Source organism: Macaca nemestrina, chromosome 7 (assembly GCF_043159975.1).
Source record: "Macaca nemestrina isolate mMacNem1 chromosome 7, mMacNem.hap1, whole genome shotgun sequence".
Taxonomy (NCBI): Eukaryota; Metazoa; Chordata; class Mammalia; order Primates; family Cercopithecidae; genus Macaca; species Macaca nemestrina.
The window spans coordinates 124634565-124655908 of NC_092131.1; the positions used below are offsets into that span (position 1 = coordinate 124634565).

A 21344-nucleotide genomic window follows, 5' to 3' on the forward strand; every position below is an offset into this window, starting at 1 on the left:
ACATTTATTGAGTGCCTGCAGGGTGCCAGGCCCTGTTCCAGACATCCAGGATACAGTGGGAAGCAAAATAGACAAAGTCCCTGCCCTCAAGTTGCTGACATTCTCGGGGCTGGGGGAAATAATTAACAAACCTGGATCTATGCCAGAGGTTCCTCTTGAAACTGTTTCACAGTGGAGGTGGATGTTTGAGCTGATACCTGTAAGTGGAGTAGATACTTAGGAGGTAGCAAGGTAGGAAAGACATTCTAGGTATTGGAAGGAACATTAGCAAAGGTATTGAGATGTAAAATGACCTGGCAGGTTCAGGGGACTGCAAGCTGTTTATTCTGACTGGAGCTCAGGATGTAGGAGACACAAGAGCTAAGACTAAAGAGGCAGGCAGGGTCCAGGTCAGGAGGGACCCAAGAACTTGAGGATTGATCCCCTCGGAGACAAGGACCCCCTAAATGTTACAAGCAGGAGAATGATATGCTCAGACTATGTCCCAAAGTCCCAAATGTGGAGAATGGTAGGTGGGCATCAGACTTCCACACCGAAGCCCCAGGGCTGTAAACAAGCGTCCCTGGTTCTGAAGCATTATTCTCCCCTGCAGTAATAGAATGATGTTTGAGGAGGGGAAAAGCCTTTTTTGCATCCTTCTGCTGTTGGTACCCAGCACAGCCTTTTCCCATAGGAAGCAGAGAGCAGCTGGTCAGGAGCCGTCTCACTCAGTTTCCCTGGAGGGACACAGCAAAACAGCCATTCACCCCCTCACTACATGAGAAAAGCCCTTGTTTCTCTAGGATCACCTGGTTTCCAAAGCCTGTAAAAGGCCAATCCCCCAACTACTGGCTTTTTAGCTTCTTCTAGTGATCCTGGCTGCTTTCTTTCCTCTTTCCCTTCTTCCTTTTCTCTCATCCCTCCTCCTCCTTGACACTTTGCTGGTGCTAGAGAGCAGTGGATCCCTGGACCACCAGGGAGAAGGCTGGTGCTTGAAGGGGCTACTTCCCATATGGTCTGCCAAGGTTGCTGTACTTAATCTCAGCTTGGAAATCATCTAATGGAAGAAGCAGATTTGGGAGGATAGCAATTCGTTTGCAGTGCTAGCCAAGGGACTCTTTGTGTTTCTCTGCTCTGATTTTGACTTGATCATGTATATGTATAGACTCTTCAAACTTTTCTCCTGAGATTTTGAAATAAAGCCACTTCTGTACCCTCCCTACCCTAACCCCAAGGCATCAGATTAAGCAAGGTGTGTGTTTGGGGCATGCCATATTCTTTATGACACATAGAGGTCATTGGCCTCAAGGACCCTCTTGTCATATTGCTCCTGGGCCTGGTCTCCAGGTGTGACAAACTTGACAAGAGCAATGTGGACAGAGATGCTTGGCTCTTGCACTGGCCTAGCCTGGCCACTGCAGCTGCTGCCTTTTTACTATAGCATTGTATCAGGACCAGTTTTGTGGAGAGGAATGCAGCAACTACTTTGTTTCTGCTCTGCTAGAAAAATATTCTTTGTTCCAATGATTTACAAACTCTCTCTGCTGTCTTTTTAAATGAATTTAGATGTCTAGACACCTATTTTTGCCCCTGCTAGGGACACCTTGTCTCTGACAAGGGAAGAAGTAAAACAGGAATTCTTAGGCATAAAGAATTTGCCCTGGTGAAATTTAACTATTTACATTTCTGTCTGACTCCATATACCACTCACCCTACCACACCAACCAATGGAACTGGTTTGGCCTTAGGTTTTGACAGGTGCTTACAAAGCCAGCAGAAAGAATCTGCTTCTGCCCCACCCTACCCCTCCTCTCTGTAGCACTGGCTGTTGGACCAGATAGGGTGCTGGCCAAAATACCCAGCTAACTGTTCTCACACATAGAAAGATGGTGTTATCTGAGTCCTTGAAGGCCCAGGATGGGTAGGCCCAGAGCTCTGGTGTGGTAGGTACAGGCTCCCTGGAATAGGGATTTGGTCCTCAGTCATTCATTCCCCAGATAGTTAATGAACACCTGTTGTTTTCCAGGCACTGTGCTAGACACTATACCAAATACTAGGAGTACAGCAGTGAATATAGGGGGCTATCCTTACAGAGCAGACAGTCTTGAGACTGTTGAAACTGGGGATTCATAGCAGTCTGTCTTTGCCTAAACAACTGCTCTGGTATCTGGAGCAGGGCCGTATGTGGTTCTGCCTTCTGGTCCGTGGCAGGCACAGGGCTGGGGTCCCAGTGATGTAAGTGTTTAGAAACTTGCCAGAGGGCCCTGTGGGGAAAAAAACAACTAATAAAAATAACGCAATATGGAGAGCTTTCTAAAACCACTGATGGAGTTCTCCTAAATAAGGAGAAAATGCAGGATCACTCTTAGGTCTTAGAAAAACCAGAAGAGGCAGAGTATAAGTAGGTAAAACAGAACTTGACCATTTTCTGTTGTTTCCTTGAATATAATGAGTTCTAGAGAGCTGGAAATTTTACTATAGGACATCATGATTTTATCTATTATGTATGTAGATTATATAATAGAGAGAGAGAGCAAGGGCCGGGCGCAATGGCTCACACCTGTAATCCCAGCACTTTGGGAGGCTGAGGTGGGTTCATCACAAGGTCAAGAGTTCAAAACCAGCCTGGCCAACATGGTGAAACCCCATCTCTACTAAGAACACAAAAATTAGCCAGGCGTGGTGGCATGTGCCTGTAATCCCAGCTACTCAGGAAGCTGAGGCAGGAGAATTGCTAGAACCCGGCAGGCGGAGGTTGCAGTGAGCTGAGATCGCACCACTGCACTCCAGCTTGGGCGACAGAGCAAGACTCCATCTCAAAAAAAAAAAGAGGGAGCAAGAAACTACTACTTTATTTTAATTTTTATTGTATTTTATTATTTAGTGTCATAGTTTGGTATGGTCAGGGAATAAACTATTCCCATATAAGTGAATTTTTCAAATGACCAAATTTACCTTTAAAAAACAATATGTGGGCTGAGCGCGATGGCCCATGCTTGTAATCTCAGCACTTTGGGAGGCTGAGGCGGGTGGATCACCAGAGGTCAGGAGTTCAAGACCAGCCTGGCCAACATGGTGAAACCCCGTCTCTACTAAAAATACAAAATTAGCTGGGCATGGTGGCAGGCACCTGTAATCCCAGCTACTCAGGAGACTGAAGCAGGAGAATTGCTTGAACCTGGGAGGTGGAGGTTGCAGTGAACAGAGATTGCCATTGCACTCCAGCCTGGGTGAGAACAGTGACACTCCATCTAAAAAAAAAAAAAAGTGTTTAACATTAACTTTCCAGTCCCTTTTACAATATTATGACGTCTCCTTTCATCTTAAACCAATTATGCTGAATACATTATGTATTTTTGATGCCTTAAGAAATGAGTTCCTACTACGATGTTAAGGCACGTTATTATCATTATGTATGTGGAAGCAGATTTTTAAAGTGCAGCATACTAAGTAAGGATAATTGGTTATAACAAGATATTTTACTACAATACAGTAATGCTCTCTCAAGACCAACTGAAAAGGGTAGAGATACTTACTTTTACACCAAATGGTTCTAGGCAACTTTTTGAATTCTCATGTCTGCTTAAAATAATTTTAATTCTCACACCTTCACTTACTAATGTCAGCTGGTGCTTCTTCCTCTTGTCAATTTACTTAAACCAGCAGTGTCCTTTCTAAATGCTGATTTCATTCTAATCTAGGCCAGAAAGCCCACTTCTGTTAGAGTTGCTTCTGAAATGTGACTTGGTAGATTGTGTTGGAGTTTGGAAGATTTTCTTGTAAGTAACTGGCGTGGATTTTGTGGAAATACTGGGCACTCTGTGAAGGCAAGAATGTCTCTGATTTGTTCAGTATTCCATTCCCAGTGCCTCACACCATGCTTGGCTAGAGTAGATGCTCAGCAAATATTTGATGAATGGACTAATCTCTCTGCTCAGAGGCCTGCTTGCTCCCTTTCGGGTTCTTGACTGAATTCCATGTGGTCACAGTTGGAGGAAAAGGTCCCTCTGGGTGAGGGAATCAGGCTGTTTTACATTTATACAACGTGATAGACTCTCCTTGGGCCTTCCTAGCCACTCCTTGGAATTTTATGGAGTGAATGTGACAATTATCATTTTACAAATGTGAAATCTGCAAACTCTTTCCAGGAGAATTTGCATTTTTAATCCAGATTAGTGACCACTCACTATCCCACCTCCACTTTCCTTTCTTTTTTAAAAGTTAAATTTTGGGTAACACTCTACATACAATACCAAGTAGTAATATTACAAATATATTTGACATGATAGCATTTGTTTCAAAAATATAAGACAAGTTTTGCAAGGCACTCAAAACTTGTCAAGGCTGCTCCAGAGGCATCCAAATAAATGGCCATCCTAAGACAGTGCTAATTTGAAGTCACATGTTCCAACAGTTCACTCCTGAGACTCTAGCCCCATCACAACCCTTCCTCTCTTTCAAGTTCTTACATCTGATAATATGAGACAAACCCTTGGCACAGCCAGCACATAACCAAGAACTGGTTATTTGATACCAAGCCAAGAAGAGTATAGGTTTTTTGAAAAAAGTCTTTTGTGTTAATCTGTGTCAGCTGGTTTGTCTATTTGAATGGCAGTATGTCATCCTCATCTTCATCCGGACTGGCAGAGCCATGCAAGAAGCTGGCTGGCAGCCAGTCATGGAAGTGAGTTCAGGCCTAGTGACAGAGAGCCCTTCTGCCCAGGAAGGAGTGGCCTCATGAGTCCAGCGGCCATAGATGGGCCTTTGAGGTGAGGAAGAATCCGGCATTCAGAATAATAAGATTGCTAAGCCCAGCTCCGCCAATGACTAGCTGAAGGACCCGGGACAAGCTCTCTTGAACTTTCTGAGCATTAGTTTCCCCATTGTAAGAATATAGTCATCCATGTCTGCCCATTTCAGAGTTTAGAGACTTGGATAATGTAGGTAAAGGGGCTTTATAGCCTACTAAGTACTGTCTCTGCCAGTAAGAGGTTTTCTGCTGTGTTAACTGAGGTTTTGGCAAAGCATTGTCCTGGAAGACCTTGAATTCCTTCATACCAAGTGAAACACCAGTGTTGCCCACACCTGAAAAAGTGGGAGGAGCTTTTCCAGAACTCTTCTTTTTTTTTTTTTTTTTTGAGATGGAGTCTCGCTCTGCCACCCGGGCTGGAGTGCAGTGGCCGGATCTCAGCTCACTGCAAGCTCCGCCTCCCAGGTTTATGCCATTCTCCTGCCTCAGCCTCCCGAGTAGCTGAGACTACAGGCGCCCGCCACCTCGCCCGGCTAGTTTTTTGTATTTTTTAGTAGAGACGGGGTTTCACTGTATTAGCCAGGATGGTCTCGATCTCCTGACCTCGTGATCCGCCCGTCTCGGCCTCCCAAAGCGCTGGGATTACAGGCTTGAGCCACCGCGCCTGGCCTCCAGAACTCTTCTTTTAACCAGACCAGGGATCCCTGAGTTGGTGCCCAGGATCCTGAGGATTCTAATCCTAATTTTCTTTTAGGGTGAGAGACAGCTTATCACAAAATATATTCTTCAGGGACTTGATGTGCAGACCTAAGGTAATGTAGACACCACTGAAGCCTTCAATCCAAAAAATGCCATCTGTATTTCATGAGATGAGATGTGGTATGATTCTCCCCCAAGGCAAGGCACCAATTAGTCTGTTAACTAGGGGCCCCTTGTCACTTTATTTCATTCATTCCAGTAATTTTGAGGCCCTCCTTCTGTGCCTCGCCCCCAGCAGAGCAATGGAGGATTCAATACCAAAAACATAGTTCCTGCCCTTCTGGAACTTGGGATTCAGCTACATATACTTAGTTATGTGATAGCTGCTGCCATGTCTTTGGGTTGAAAAAGAAAGGCTGCCTTTGGCTGTGCTGCCTGGGAAGACTTACTGGGCTTAAGGATTTCCTTAAGTGCTTCAAGGGAAGCTTATCCTTGCCCTCAATCAGGAGTCCACAACACCAGCCTATTAGCTTTGGCTCTTCCTGCTCTGTTTTCAGGTTGACAAGTCTAACACAACAGCCTCAAAACAGACATGCACAGTAAGTTAAGTCACTGTTTCTTTGTACCACTTACCTGTATTTCTTGGATCATGCTTTTCTTGGATTTTCTTTTCAGAGCTGTCAGAATACATTTCCTACTCTGACACTGCAAGATCCTGGCTGGCAGCCCCAGCACTGTTTGCACAGCTCTCTCCCATGCAGGCAAGGCCAGGGAGAGACCTCAGCAATGGCTTCCCAGGTGGCATGAAACTTGCTGATGAGTCCCAGCCAGAGAGTAGGGCCTGCCTCTGCCAGACCCTGTGCTCTGAAGAGTAGTCCTATGGAGAGATGGGGCTGGGGCGATGGGGGAGGGGGACAAGACGATGGAAAGCATTTAGGAAGCCTCACACAGGGAGGGGGATTCTGATCCTGAAAGTGTGTGCAAGTCAGGTCTAGCAGGAGAAGACTCAGAGCAGCAGAACTGGTCAGCTAACCAAACACTCATAACTAACATTGTTCTGTACTTTACGGTCACAGACACTGTCTCATTGGATCCTCATCTAAATCCTGAAGGCTGCCATCTACCCTCATTTTGTAAAGACTCTAAGGCTCAAATTAGTTAAGTGACTATAGCAGATCAGGGGGCAGAGCCAGACCTAGAGCCCAGGGCTGCCTAACACCAGCACTCTTGAGCTGTAGCTTCATGGCTTTTGGCCACTGAGAGACAATTGGCCCAGGAAAAGCCACTCAACTGACTCTGCAATGCACCTGCTTAGAAATGGTAGCTTTTTTTTTTTTGAGACGGAGTCTTGCTCTGTCACCCAGGCTGGAGTGCAGTGGCCGGATCTCAGATCACTGCAAGCTCTGCCTCCCGGGTTTACGCCATTCTCCTGCCTCAGCCTCCCGAGTAGCTGAGACTATAGGCGCCCGCCACCTCGCCCGGCTAGTTTTTTTTGTTTTTTTGTTTTTGTATTTTTTAGTAGAGACGGGGTTTTACCGTGTTAGCCAGGATGGTCTCGATCTCCTGACCTCATGATCCGCCCGTCTTTTCCTCCCAAAGTGCTGGGATTACAGGCTTGAGCCACCGCGCCCGGCCCCAGAAATGGTAGCCTTGCTAATGGAACGTAATTCCGGCTGAAGTTGATGAGAAATGATGAGGATTGTGCTATGGAATGAACTACTTTCCCAAAATTCATATGTTAAAACCCTAACCTGCAATGTAGTTGTATTTCGAGATAGGGCCTTTAGAAGGTAATTAAATGAGGTTGTAAGGGCAGTGCCCTAATCCAGTATGACTGATGGCCTTATAAAAGGAAAGAAGAGATCCCGCTCTCTAAATGCACTCACCAAGGAGAGACCATGTGAGCACATAGCAAGAAGGCAGCTGCAAACCAGGAAGGCCCTCACCAACCCCACCATGTTGGTTCCCTGATCTCAGACTTGCAGCCTCCAGAACTGTGGAAAATAAGTTTCTGTTGTTTAAGTGGCCCAGTCTGTGGTATATTATTATGGCAGTCCAAGCCAACTAAGATAGTTTTGTGTTGAATCTATGAGCTTCTTCCCTCCACCGAAAATTCACCTACGATTTCCAGGTGCCCACTAGCCCCTGCTTTGAAGACCGAAAGAGGAGCTGTGCACCCACTGTCTTCTCTCCAGAGAACGATCAGGAATAGCTCCAAGGAAGCCTTGAAATACTCTCTCGTGTTTTCTGTTTAGTCAAAGAGTTGCCATATCATTTCTCCCAAATTCAAAATGTAGGAATATAATTTTCAGTGAGAAAGATTATATTTATTTACTGATTTATTTTTATATGTCTCCCATGTGTTTTTAAAATAGGGGGTACAAGTGTACTGTTACACAGACATATTGCATAGTGATGAAGTCTGGGCTTTCAGTGTAACAGTCACCTGAATAGTATATATTGTACCCATCAGGTAATTTCTCATTCCTCACTCCCCTGCCACTTTCCCACCTTTCCCTCCCATTTCTGTTCTTTCACTCTATATGTTCACGTGTACACAGTATTTAGCTCCCACTTACAGGCAAAAACGTGGTATTTGACTTTCTGAGTATTTCGCTTAAGATAATGGCCTCCAGATCCATCCATGTTGCTGCAAAAGACATGATTTCTTTTTTGTTGTTGTTGTTTTATGGCTGAGTAGTATTTTATGGTGTATTTATATATGCACATACATACCTCACTTTCTATACCCAGTCATCTGTTGATGGACATTTAGGTTGGTCCATCACTTTGCTATTGTGAATAGTGCTGTCATAAACATACAAGTGTTTGAGTGTCTTTTCTATATGATGATTTATTTTCCTTTGGGTAGATATCCAGGTGGTAGTTCTATTTTCGGTTGAGAAACCTCCTACTGTTTTCCATAGAAGTTGTACTAATTTACATTCCCACCAACAGCATACAAGCATTCTCTTTTCTCTGTATCCCCACCAACATCTGTTATTCTTTGACTTTTTAATAATAGCCATTGTGATTGGTGTAAGATGGTATCTCATTGTGGTTTTATTTTGCATTCATCTGATGATTAGTGATGTTAAGCATTTTTTCATATGCTTGTTGGCCATTTGTATGTCAGAAATAATATATTTAAAGATCCAACATTCTGGGTCATATTCTCATTCTTAATTGGGTACTTGGTGACACCAGTGTATACACTTTGTGAAAACTGAGCTATTCACCTAAGCGAGGTAGGTGAGTGGCCATAGGGGTGTGTGTGTGTGTGTGTGTGTGTGTCATCAATAAAAAGGTTACTTCTTTTTAAATTCACCACCTTAAAATCCAGAGCAATGGAGCAATTTGCCCAGGGTCACAAAACCAGTTGGTAAATAAATACAAGAACCCAGATCTCCTAGCTCTTTAGTTAGCACCTGTTTAAGAATCACATCCAAGAACAAGGTTCAATTTCAATGTCTTTTGATCTGAATATTGTTGGAAATTCCGTTGATTTCCTCAGAGCCCTACTCTGCATCTGAAGGTGGACATCATATTTGAAAGACTGCTTCTCATTATTATTGAAGCCATGCATGCTCCTTACTTGCTCTCTCTAGCTGATGGGTGTGGCCATCAAAGAAATCTACAGGTAGTCCATTCTCTGCCGTTGGTGCAGTGCTCTGGAAAGAGTCTCTGTAGAAAGCCCCTTTATGTTTGTGTTGGCCTTGTGTACTCTGAAAGGTGAGGTAGGTGGCTGGTCAGGCTCATGGTGGTGCCTGCCTTAGGACTTATGGGCAGCCCTTTGTCTGGACAAAGGTGACAAACCGACAATTATTGACTTAGTAACAGCTCCATCAGTAAGGCAAATGAAGAGAACACCATAGTGTAAATCTGAGATGTCTCTTAATTATGCATATTTTGTTCATTGAGCAAGACTCTCATATCCCGTGATGATTCTACTGACTTTGGAAAGCTCAAGCAGTCCAAGTGACATTTTAACCACCTAAGGCCTAAGAGTGAATGGTGGAATGAAATAAAACTGAGCCCTGCCCTCATTTCCCCATCTATCAAAAAGCCCCTCAGACAACCCTCTCAAGACAACCCTACTCAAAACCCTGATCATCAAGGTCAGGCTGTTTGCATTCCCAGCCCTGCCCCCTGCCGCAAAGGGTAGTGCTTAGTCCAATTCAGCTGACAGTTCATCTGTGCTCGTGACATCAGACTGCCACCCTCTGTGCCACAAAGCCCACCTGAATTAGCCTACTGAGTGTTAGTGCTGAGGGCTGGCCCCTTCCCGAACCTCCTGATCCTGTCTCCACAATGTCTAAAATGTGGTTGGAAAAACAGCATAGACTAGATGTCCCATTCTGGCTCATAACCAAGCCATGGGATGGTAGGGTTGGGTAAAATTCCTTAGAACTCCAAGGTAACCAAACTGCCTACATCCATTTGCATCTTCTGCAGTCCAGGGATTTAAAAGTAATGGCTTCTGGCAAATCATCTCACTGCACTGCTGGTCATCTCTGTAAACAGCAGCTGATAACTAGCTCTGTTCCTTGAGGGAACCAACAGGTCCCTAAGGGGCTCTGCCTCACCCCAGTGAGGTTCAGGAGCCCAAATGGAGTAAGTTCCATTTAAGTTCTTCATGTTCTGTGCTGATATGCCAGGAACCAGGAGTTGTCTTTAACATTGTGCCTGTGCCAGCCAGACTGGCTAGTATAATATCTTTTCAATTAGCAAATCTTCCAATAATAGCGTTTTAACAATGAAGTTGTAAAGAAAAAACTTGTTCTTAATTTTTGTCCAAGGAGGGGAAAAAAAGAAGACTTCTAATAATCATATCATCATAAATTCTAATGTGACCATTTGGCTGTGTTACAAAATTTGTAGCTAATAGTTAAAATAAAGATTTAAGTAAATGCTTTTATCAATAAAGTAAATGACAGGGCATATTCTTCTCAGCCAGAGTCAGAAATGGCAGCACATAGCCATGTGCTGAATTGTCACACAGTGCAAGTCTTTAAAATTCCTTCTGGATTTGGAGGTATTAACAAGTCCCTATCAACAGTCTCTAAAGGCTTTTGATGTCATTTTAGCTATTGAACGAAAATATGTGAACTATTACTTTGTTGATTTTGTTCTTAAACTAAACTGCATTATCATCTGAGAGTGTGTTCTTAAAGTATTGTTAAAAGTACTTTGAAAACTTGTAAATCCCTGTAATTTATGTTTCTCCTGCCTCTGCTGTTTCATTCTGTCCTTCTGGTTTTAATTTGAATGTAGCCCTGTCTGGGTGTGTACCTGTAAAATTGTTTTTCCAAGTACAATTTACAGTTCTGACCTTAGGTTTACAGTGTTCCTAATCTTCTAGGAGCTTCCTCCTATACCACGAAGTGGGCTTTGGGTCACCCAGCTCTTTCATATTAGAACTCTCTAATCAAGGTTACTTGAAACAGAGCTAATTTTGACCTTTCTTAGTTTATCATGGAGGCCTAGGGAGTAAACTAAGAGGGCTTCCCTGCAAGCCCATTCGTTGCATTGCCCTATTTCTATAAATGTACACAGTTGTAAACTTAGACTGCTTCAAGACAACAGTCTCATTTATCTAAACAGTTCTCCTTTTAGACTCAGTGGCACTGATGGAAACAAAGATAAGAAGTATAGATTGGACAAAGGGTCTTTTGGAGCCTGTAACTTTTTCTGAAACTGTTCCCATTTTCCTTAGAATTAGCTTTTCTTTCTTGGACCTACCTGCATACAGAATAGATCTATCTGCATTGAGTGTATTCAGTGAGCTAAGTTAAGGGAAGACTGCAGTGGGCAGGGCCTTACTTTCTTGTGAGTGAGCTCTTTGCAGGTTTTAAGGAATATGACTACTCTGCTTTAAGGGGGCATGGGGAGCACTTTGTTAAAGCTGTGTGCATTCTGAATCCATTTCACAGGCGTCCTTAACTCCGTGGCAACTACACCTTTCATCATGGATTATAATAACTTTTAAATGAGTGCAAAACTTTCAGGATCTTTTCCTTAAGTTGGGAAATGAGATTTTTTTTTTTTTCCTGCTGTTTTCAAGTATCACTTAAATTAAGCTCTGGTATGGAGTTAGGAGTCTTTTTCTTTACACTCCTTCAGCATGTTTTCCGTGGTTCTAGTCGACACTGTTGCAGGCGGGTGACGGACAGACCGGGGCGTTTTGGCAGCTGACCTGGGCTGCTCCTCCATTTCAGGTGATAGTGCAGTCCGGCCGCCACCCCACAGTGCTGCAGAAGCTCTGCCAATTGCCCTTCCAGTATTTCAGTGACCCACGGCTGATCAAAATACTGTTCCCTTCACTTATCGCTGCTTGTTACAACAATCATCAGAACAAGATCATTCTGGAGCAAGAGATGAGCTGTGTTTTACTGGCCACTTTCATTCAGGTACCTTCTACGTTATACCTAATTGTCTAGCTTTATGTGTAAACTAATGCAACAGAAACATAAAAGTAAGCCAGCTGTTTATTTTTGCTTTCCATACTACCTTTTAAAATCTTTACATATTTATGTGCTTTAAAATTAATTTTTAAAATATCAGCATAGTTTCTGAAATATTAGTGGAACCGCAATTGGGTGTTATATAATTTCTACTTGGAGGAATTCAAGGAAAGGATATTTTTCCAGTTAATGAACTGGTAACCCGTACTCAGGAAATGTTTTTAAAAGACTGCCAGATTTCTTTAAGGCTTTAACTATTGTATTTATCTTGCTTTTATTCTAACTATAGGAAATAGATAATAATTGCTGAAGAAAGATGAATTAAAACTAGTCATACATTTTTAAATAAATATGATTTTCATATATATATAATGTGTAAAATAAAAACATGTTATATTGATTTTTTTTATGTAAAACAACTTTCAAGTACAGCCTTATATTTTTCTGATCCAGTTAAATCCTGTAGGGCTAGAATCAGAATTAGTGCCATAGCAAAGTACTATTTCCACGTCTAAATTAACTCAGTCAACTGAAAAACCAAGTTGACTATGCTTTAACATTTGCTACTAACTCATCCTGTGAAATTTTTTGTCATTGTAGAGCATTATGTACTGAAAATCTCCCATTTCTTTCAAATGTTCCACCATAAGATGTGTTTTTGCTCCATGACACACATGTGATGAGTAGATAGTACTTTCTGGTCTTCAGAATAATGAAACAGAAAGCAGAGTTCTGTATTAGTATTCTTCCATATTCTGGTGAATATACATCTATCACTGTCAGAAGGATATGATAGTGCCCAGCTGGCTGCGAACTCGAGGATAGCCAAGGAGTTCCCGGAGCCCTCATCTTAGACAGCATTTTGAAGTTTACATTTTCCAAACTATCCTGTATTAGATAATTAATAAACACAACTAGATCAATTACGTTAGAAGAGTTTTGTTTTCGGCTTAATTGTTCTGTTTGAATCCACATTTTATTTTCTGGAAAAAAGTTAAATTAGATATTCAGATCTACAAATATGGATTTCAAAAACTGTCTTATAGTTAATATCTTAAGAAATTTTATAGTATATAACATCATATCAACACTTAGGATTCTTCATATATTTTTAGAGCCTTAGGAGTAAATTAAATAGAAAATACATTATGGGCCGGGTGTGGTGGTTCACATCTGTAATCCCAGCACTTTGGGAGGCCGGGATGGGCAGATCACTTGAGGTCAGAAGTTTGAGACAAGCCTGACCAATATAGTAAAACCCATCTCTACTAAAAATACAAAAACTAACTGACCGTGGTGGCAGGCACCTGTAATCCCAGCTACTCGGGACGCTGAGGCAGGAGAGTTGCTTGAACCTGGGAGGTAGAGGTTGCAGTGAGCCAGTATCGCGCCACTGAACTTCAACCTGGGTGACAGAGCGAGACTCCATCAAAAAAAAAAAGAAAAGAAAATACAAATACATTATGGATAATTTTAAGAATGTACTCTTTCTAAATTCAGATTATTCATTCTTTTATTCAACAGGTAATGTTTGAGTATGTAAAGTGTGCTGGGCACTGACTGCTCTAGGCACTGCAAAATACAGCAACAAATAAAACAGATAAAAATTCCTGCCTCCACAGATCTTTGATTAAAGTGGGGGACAGTCAAGCAAAAGACAAAAAAAATTAGTAAAACAAATAGTATGTCAGATGCTATGCTAAGTGCTGTGGCAATAAGTGCTGTGGAGAAAAGTAAGGCCGGAAAAGGAGCTAGGGACTTCGGGGAGATGATGTGCAGCTTTTTATGGTGTGGGCAGAGAGCCCTCAACAAAGACAGTGATGTTTGAGCGAAACCAGTTTCCTCTGTATCAGCTTAGTTCCTTGTGTTTTCAACTGCATAGACAATGACTTATAATGATACAAATGATATCAGGATCTAAAGAGTATATATATATTTCTTGTGTTGATCTGATATTGATCAAAGTACTAAGTCTACCTTTATTACAAAAAAAAACTATGTATTTAACACACAAATTTTGTAAATCCTAAAAAAATTTCTTATATAGTTTATTTCAGATAGCATATTAGACTTGTGGAGTTAAATCAAGTTTCTTTCTATAAATAATTGTGCTAAAGAGAATGGATATAGATAGGATTTTTGTTTATAAAGTGGTTCCTCAAGGCCTCTATGTGTTACATTATAACTAAGTTACTAGAAAATGATATTAAAATGGGAGCGGATTGTCTTAGGTTTCTGAAGATTTACACATTATATTTACATTTCTCATTTTCCATCTACATGCAAAATTACCAGACTTTAAGATTTAGCTGCAGAATACATAGGGCTCTTATATTTGTACTTTTTAGAAAATGATCAAAATCTGTTGATATTTTAAGATAGCAAATTTGGCTTAAATTCTAGTTTATTAGATAAAAAGTTATAATTTCCAAAGTAGGCAGCAAGCTGTCTCCTGGTGATAATTTAGCAAGATGTAAGTCATTACTGTTTGGTTTAAATTTATGAGAACTTGGACTACATAACATCAGTTTCTTCAGCATTTATATTTGGGCCCCAAAATATTCATACAAAAGTGGTTGCATGAATCAGAAGTATATTTAAAACCACCCTCAGTGAAATTCTCTGTTCATAGCATTGATAGAAAAACACTTTTCTCTCCTCATACAGGATTTGGCACAGACTCCAGGTCAAGCAGAAAACCAGCCTTACCAACCCAAAGGTATGTCTCTATTGAAATCAAATTTCATGTGTGTGTTAGTCAAATGGACATCTTTCTTATCCTTTCCTCTGGAACTTTTACATTGTATGTACAATTTTATACATAACCTAACATTTGAGATTCAGATACCAAGTATATTTCAGTAAGTAAAAAAATCAATTTTGTCATGAAGCATGAATGCATCCAAATATGTATAGAAATCTATGGGAGTAAAAGAAAAGCACAAATATCTTTGTATAATAATCATCTCATGCAAGATATATTAAATGGTGAATAATCACTAAAGAGCTGCTTTGTAATACAGGAGCCAGATCATTAATATTGGCCCACATTACTTGCATAAATGCTGAAATCACATAGGTCTGGTTCCTTATCCATGTTCAGAATAAAGTTATCAGTAATAGTAGCCCACAATTTCCCCCTAAGTTCGAGTACTTGAACTTTTGTTTTGAAAATAATTGTTTTACATGGAGAAAAAGTCATCAAATTGGCAAAGTCCAGGGCAAAAGATATACAAGTTTTTTTTTTTTCCTATAGCATTCCTGCTGGGGTGTTTGCTGTGATCAGAGTCAGAGATTTAGAATTGTTACCGCATTTTTACTTTTTTGAATATTCTGCTACCCAGACTGTAATTGAGAAGTACAAGTTGCTCTTTGGCGGTTATGACAGCATCTCTGATGAATGAGACCCTAATCCAGATCTTCTTCAATTCTTCCATTAATTTGATAGTCTTTAAAGTGGCCATTTAGAGGTACACTCCCAGCAGGACCCTTTAGGGTACCCACCAAGAAACCCTTACTTGGTGGGGGTTGGGGGTGTTACCTTGGACTCTTTCACACACACAAAAAAAGTCCTGTACAGTGGACAGGTGTTGAAAAGTGCAAAGAAAATATAACTAAAGCTGTTACAATATCATGAAGGAAAAAAAAAGACATTTTATTGACTCAGGCACCCAGAAAAGTTAAACAGAAGGCTATGCGACTTTTCAGAAATTCAAGTCAGCATCCTTGTCGGTACCATTTGTCTGAGCAAGAATTAGTCTGCAAGTTCAGTTCTGCCCTGACCCAGTCACAGCCCTTTTTGTTTTGTTTTGTTCTGTTTGGTTTAACTACTGGCGGATACTTGGGAGAAATCAGCAAAATGTGTTACTATTCTTACAATTTTATTTTGAATAAATTAAAATGCTTGGAAAAATCTATTTATTTTCAGTTGTACAGCAGTTTTGTTTTGTTTTGTTTTGTTTGCCACTAAGAAGTATAAGCATTTTTTTCTTACTCTTTCTCCTGATCATAAAGATGAGTCACAATTTGTTACATGGTCTGGAAGACACAGTCCCAGAAGCTGCCTCTGTCTGCTTGGTGGACTGAGGCCTGTGGAAGTGAACCTTCTTTCTTTTCCAAGGGACCATCTTCCCTGCTATTCATGCTTTCCCCAGTTACAGTAGGCTTAACTCACAGAACAGCAAATAGGGAACTGGTCTCTCCTTTGCTCAGAAAGGGTCATCACTATGTTAATGACAACTCATAATATGTTGCTTTTTTTTTTTTTTTTTTAATGATGATGCCTCACTAAGTTGCCAGTTTGCAACTTGGATTATTTGTTCCCCTTTTGCCTAGATTAAGTCCCCATAAAATGTCTCAAGATATTTTGAGTTCATTGTCCAGGTAAACCTTTAAGTATAAAAGCAGCTCTTAGTAACACCACATTCTTATTGCCCAGGAAGAATTTTGGTTTTCAAATACCCACTGCCTGTCTAGCTGCAATTGTTTACTTTACCTATGCCACTGGCCAGTAAAGCTCCTGTCATTCATTCCTACTGCTTTGTTAGATAGGCAGTGCCAGATTTGAATAATTTTAAAGATATACTTAAACTACATTCATGTTTTAAATTAAATAGACTTTCAGAAAACGTCATCATTTACATAAAGTTTTCCCCTTTCATGGCTAACTTAAGGATAGAATATAGGACTGTCATTTTAGTTTGTTCACCTTTTTTTTTTTTTTTTTTTTTTTGAGACAGGGTCTATGTTGCCTATGCTGGAGTACAGTCACTGCTCACAGGTGCGATCATAGCAAACTATAGCCTCTAACTCCTGGGCTTAAGCAGTCCCCCTACTGCAGCCTTCCAAATAGCTGGAACTACAGCCATGCACCACTGTGCTTGCCTGGTTGCTAATTTTTTTCTCATTGTGGAGTCCAAAAACATCTTTTTTTGTAATTTATGTAAGAGTTAATGTCTGAATATGTTAAAGCACAAACTGGATTGTGGTTAAAATATGTCATATATTTTATACTACAGATAGATTGATACACATAGATCAATCACCTTATTTACCTAAAATGTGTCATGGTTTATTTGAAGTGGATATCTCCATTTTATACTCAGATATCAAAATAAGTTTAATTTATGAATCTTCAAAGAATTTAACCCTCTTTTATTTCACTTTTTTCTCTTTTTTTCCCCCTCAGGGAAATGCCTTGGTTCCCAAGACTATCTTGAGCTGGCTAACAGATTTCCTCAGCAGGCCTGGGAAGAAGCTCGACAGTTTTTCTTGAAAAAAGAGAAAAAATAAATGTTTTGGTTGATTCTGTATTTGAGTACCCTTGTTAATATTTTAAATTTTTCAAACAAACATTCTAATTGTTCCTTAAGAACTCATTTTCACATGTTTATATTCTCACCACACTGTAGATATGGCATGTACTTTACACTATTTATAATGACTGTAGATACTTGAATGTTCTACTTGCTAATTTTGCAAGTTGAGTGTATTTCATTTATGCAAAATATCTTGGAGTTTGATAACTTTCATCTTATGATAATATATACTTTGCATTTGTAATATTGGTGAAAGTAGACATAAAATTAGCAAGTCTGTTGTGTTCTTGTAATAAAATAACTTATTCTGTTTTCATTGTTGACTTTTCATGTTAAGGAAATATGAATCTGAAAGAAAAATGTTAACTCCACCCCTTGAAGTATCTTAAATAAAGACTTAATTAAAGTTTACCTGCTCTAAATTTAACTTTTAAAGGTCTACGGTAAAGATATTTGCAACACTTTTACATTCTGACTACATAATATGTTTGGGGACTATTTGAAATCAACTTAGGGCATTGTATTCATTGGTCTGCCTGAGAACCTCTCTCCTAGCAGATAATTCTGAGAACCTCTCTTGGCATTGCCAAGCTGAAATTATTCTCCTAAGTAAAAATTAGTGATAAAAAAGATGTGTCCTAGTGAATCACCCTAGAGTATTTTCTCTCATGGTTGTGAAATGAAGCAACGCTGAAGTAAAAGTCACACAAAAGGTCGAAATGGTTCTGAATGAGTTTCACACAACTCCTGTTCACTTCTCAGTGTCTGCCTGGAGATGTTGACCTTTTCATGTCTTGTTCTCATCGTTTCTCCACCTTAAGCTCACGGTCAGTGCTAAGCCGTTCACTGAGTGACATCAGTAGTAATTTCTGTCAGATAATGATCAAACATTACCAAGAAAAAAGATCCGGTTGGGAAAAAAAGATGTGAAAATGTATTCGACTCGGAGACTACGGAGCGGGGAGGGACTGGAAAATACAGAAGTTTTATGTTTTTCAAAATCAAACTTACCCACCTAGTGTTCTGGACCCTTCTTATTTGAAGCCTCACAGAGCTGCCGGGTTACATATTTGCTATATTTTACTTCTTTGAAAACAGAAAATTAAAAGGTCTGGTTTAAAAAAAAAACAAAAAAAAAAAGCGAGCTCCTCCCTATGCGATCGGCGCCCCAGCCGCCGCGGGACCCTGGCGTCTCCGGGGCTCAGCCCAGCCAATACCCCACCCTGCGGGTCTCCAGCGCCGCGCTCCGGCTCGAGGGCGGGGACCGGCAGCTCCAAGCCAGAGGGACGGGGTCTAGGGCCACCCCTCCCGCCTCGCGTGGCGACTCCGCCGCCGGGCACCGGGGAGCGGGACCCAGGACTCCAGCCGCCGGCCGCGGGTGCTCAGCAACTCCCGGAGCCGCAGGGCCGGGCTGAGCTCCGCGCCTGCGAGGCCGAGGGGTGGCCCCTGGCGCCCCCAATGCTCCTCCCGGGCGGGGGCTGCCGCGGGCCCAGTGAGCGACCCCGGGGAAGGAGGCAGGTGTCGGCCGCAGGCTCCTTCCACACCTGGAACAGGAGTTCCCAAAGCTCGCTGGCCCCGCGCTCTCGAGGCGTGGACGCAGCATCCTTGCAGCTGAAAAGAATCATCAAGTATTTATAAGATTTCCTGCAAGACGCTTCACAATAGAATATACTTATCTGGTCGGAAATTTGCCAGAAGCCATAAATAATTGAGACAGCTGTGACTAACCTCCCAGAAAGCATACCAGAATTCGCAATTAAACATTTAATTGAACGGTCTCATTGCCCCCTCGTCCCGGAGAGGAGGAGGAGTGAGAAGCAAACCCAGGCCCCACCCAGCCGGGAGCCTGCGCGGCTCCAGCCCGGGAGCGCCCCGGTGCCTCCCGGCGCACGCGGTTCCTGGGAGTCTCGAGTTCGCTGCTTTCGGGCGCCCTGGCCCGGCCCGGACAATTTAAGCTCCAGCTCCCTGAGCTTTTCCGGCTTCTAAACTCTCCGGGGCTCGAAGGAGCGCAACGCCCAGGTGAGCGCAGCCGCGTCTCGTTGCAGCTTGCGAGGACGCAGTGCCGCCACAGGTTGCTTTCTCCCGGGGCGAGGGCCGCCCCCCGGTTCTTCCGAGGCTGAGGGGCCGCAGCGGAGACCGCTGGGCGGAGGCGAATGGCCTCTGCTGGGCCCAGACTGTGAAGTTGACGGTGCGACTGGGCGTGTTCGGCGTGAAAGCGACAACTTCGCCCCGGCTTTACAGCCCAGAATTTGAGTCAGGTAGGAGAGGCTGCCGAGGCCCGGGGGCAGCGACGTTCGAACGCTCAGCGGCGTTGCCCAAGCCAATTCCCCGCAGCGGCAGCGGCAGCGGCAGCGGCTCCCTTCCCCCGGAGCTCTGCGGAACACGCAGCCCCAGACGCGCAACTGGACGTCAGAGCCTCAGCTTTGGGCCCGGCCACTCTCCCGCCCTCCAGACTCCAGCAGTCGCGCGGCTGGCACCTCGAACCCTGAACCTGGCCCCGGGAAGCCTTGGTCCAACCGCGGCCTTCCTGGGTTATTTCTTCCAGGGCTCTTTGCCACGCTCTGGGAAGTCTTGAGTCTCGATAATCTAGGAAGAAATTACTCCTCACAATCCCCTATTCTTCCACTTCCTCATCCCTGCTCCCTACCCCCACGCCCGAACCCGGGGGTCTCCAGTTGGCTACTCTCAAACCACGCCTTAAACACGCTCTTTCCCAACGGGGAACCGGCCTTCCTGAGCTCCTGCCGGCCCCGGGCTCACGCCTTGTCCCACTGCCCCGCTGGCTCTGACCTTCTGGACCAGGAGGCACCGAGGCAGATGGCTGGATTCACCTCGCACTCCCGCCTCTCTGGCAGGATTGTTGCTGGGGCCCCGAATGTGCTTTATACATTGAGCCGCTCCCCACCCAACTCCACATCTGGATCCCAAAGGAGTATTTCCTGGTTGTGCCCTTGCTCTCATGACTACTCTCAACCTAGCTCTATTCATCTGCATCTTTCATGCACAGTCTCCATCAACAAGGTGCCAGTCTGTACCTGGCCACTCAATCCTCATAACTGCACTGAATCCCAGTATTTTCAAGAAAGTTTACTTTTACATCCATCAGACCCCGATTTAAAAGCCTCTAATCTTTCCCGCATCAGCTTAATAAACTCTGAATTTCCTGCTTTTATCACCACTCCACTGGGAGCTTCTCTGCAGATACTCATCCATTGTTTCTCTCTCTAGCATGCTGCTATTTGGCTAATTCTCTTGCTCTCTCTGGTGAACACCCATGAGAAAGCACAGTTAACTAAATGTGTGGCCATCTATGTCCTCCCCTAGGCAGAAGAGGTGGAACCTCAAATTTTCTAGAGAACGATCTTAGACAATATCCATTTAAATGCTGTATTTGCAGCTGACAAAATTGAGCTTTGTTATTCCACATTCAAAACATAAAGCCTGATTTCTGTTCCACAATCCATTAAATATTAAAGTTTGTTGGGAATACTGCCACAGGGACTGAATTTCCCAGAATTATGCAGTCTTTCAATATGTATTAAATTTTGTGTAAAAACTTACAGCCATAAACTTTCCATGTCTGGGAATCCCTTTCCTGCCTCAATTGCATAGAGCTATCCAAATTAATAGTTAAGTCTTCTGAGAAAATCATATTCTAAAGTGAATCTAGCTAAATAACTCCCACTTTCCACCTATGGCCTCTTTTATTGAATTGAGTTTTTACTACACAACTGGGTATCTCATGTTAAAAGTTCAGTAAGCATAAAATACAACACTTGTAATTGTTACAGGTAATTTAATTTACGGGGAAATCCCTACTGTATTACAGAAGATGTTTAAAGATGACCTGGAAACCAGTAAAACTGATATTTATTAACGTAACTAACCAAGCGTAGATGTGACACCTCACTAGGGACCATTGTAATAAGGCTTCAGAGTTGAACCTTTTCCCTGGAAACCCAGAGAGAAAACGATGCACCCCTTTAGGTGGGTAGCAACTATGGCAGAGAAAAGCTTGTAATGTTTTATACAGCGATACAGACAGATGCAGGAATCTTAACACACAATAACCACTTTTATCTAAGTAACTTCCCAGTATTCAAAAAAGACACAATCATATAAATATCAAAAAGA

At 42.5% G+C, this 21344-nt stretch overlaps 1 protein-coding gene across 10 annotated transcripts in view; it reads left to right on the forward strand.

Annotated features, from left to right (window-relative positions):
• The window catches only part of LOC105491013 (S-phase cyclin A associated protein in the ER), a 560926-nt gene extending 543307 nt beyond the window's left edge, over positions 1-17619 (forward strand). For 8 of the 10 annotated variants that reach the window (XM_071100885.1, XM_071100886.1, XM_071100887.1 and 5 more), the window contains 4 exons: positions 11647-11838; positions 14560-14611; positions 16632-16672; positions 17081-17619. In XM_071100885.1, coding sequence (XP_070956986.1) covers positions 11647-11838; positions 14560-14611; positions 16632-16672; positions 17081-17167 — 372 coding nt within the window. In that variant the 3' untranslated portion in view covers positions 17168-17619. The remainder of the gene's footprint in view (positions 1-11646; positions 11839-14559; positions 14612-16631; positions 16673-17080) is intronic. The other 2 variants (XM_011757083.3, XM_011757090.3) reach the window with 1 other exon arrangement.
• The last annotated feature ends 3725 nt before the right edge of the window (positions 17620-21344 follow it).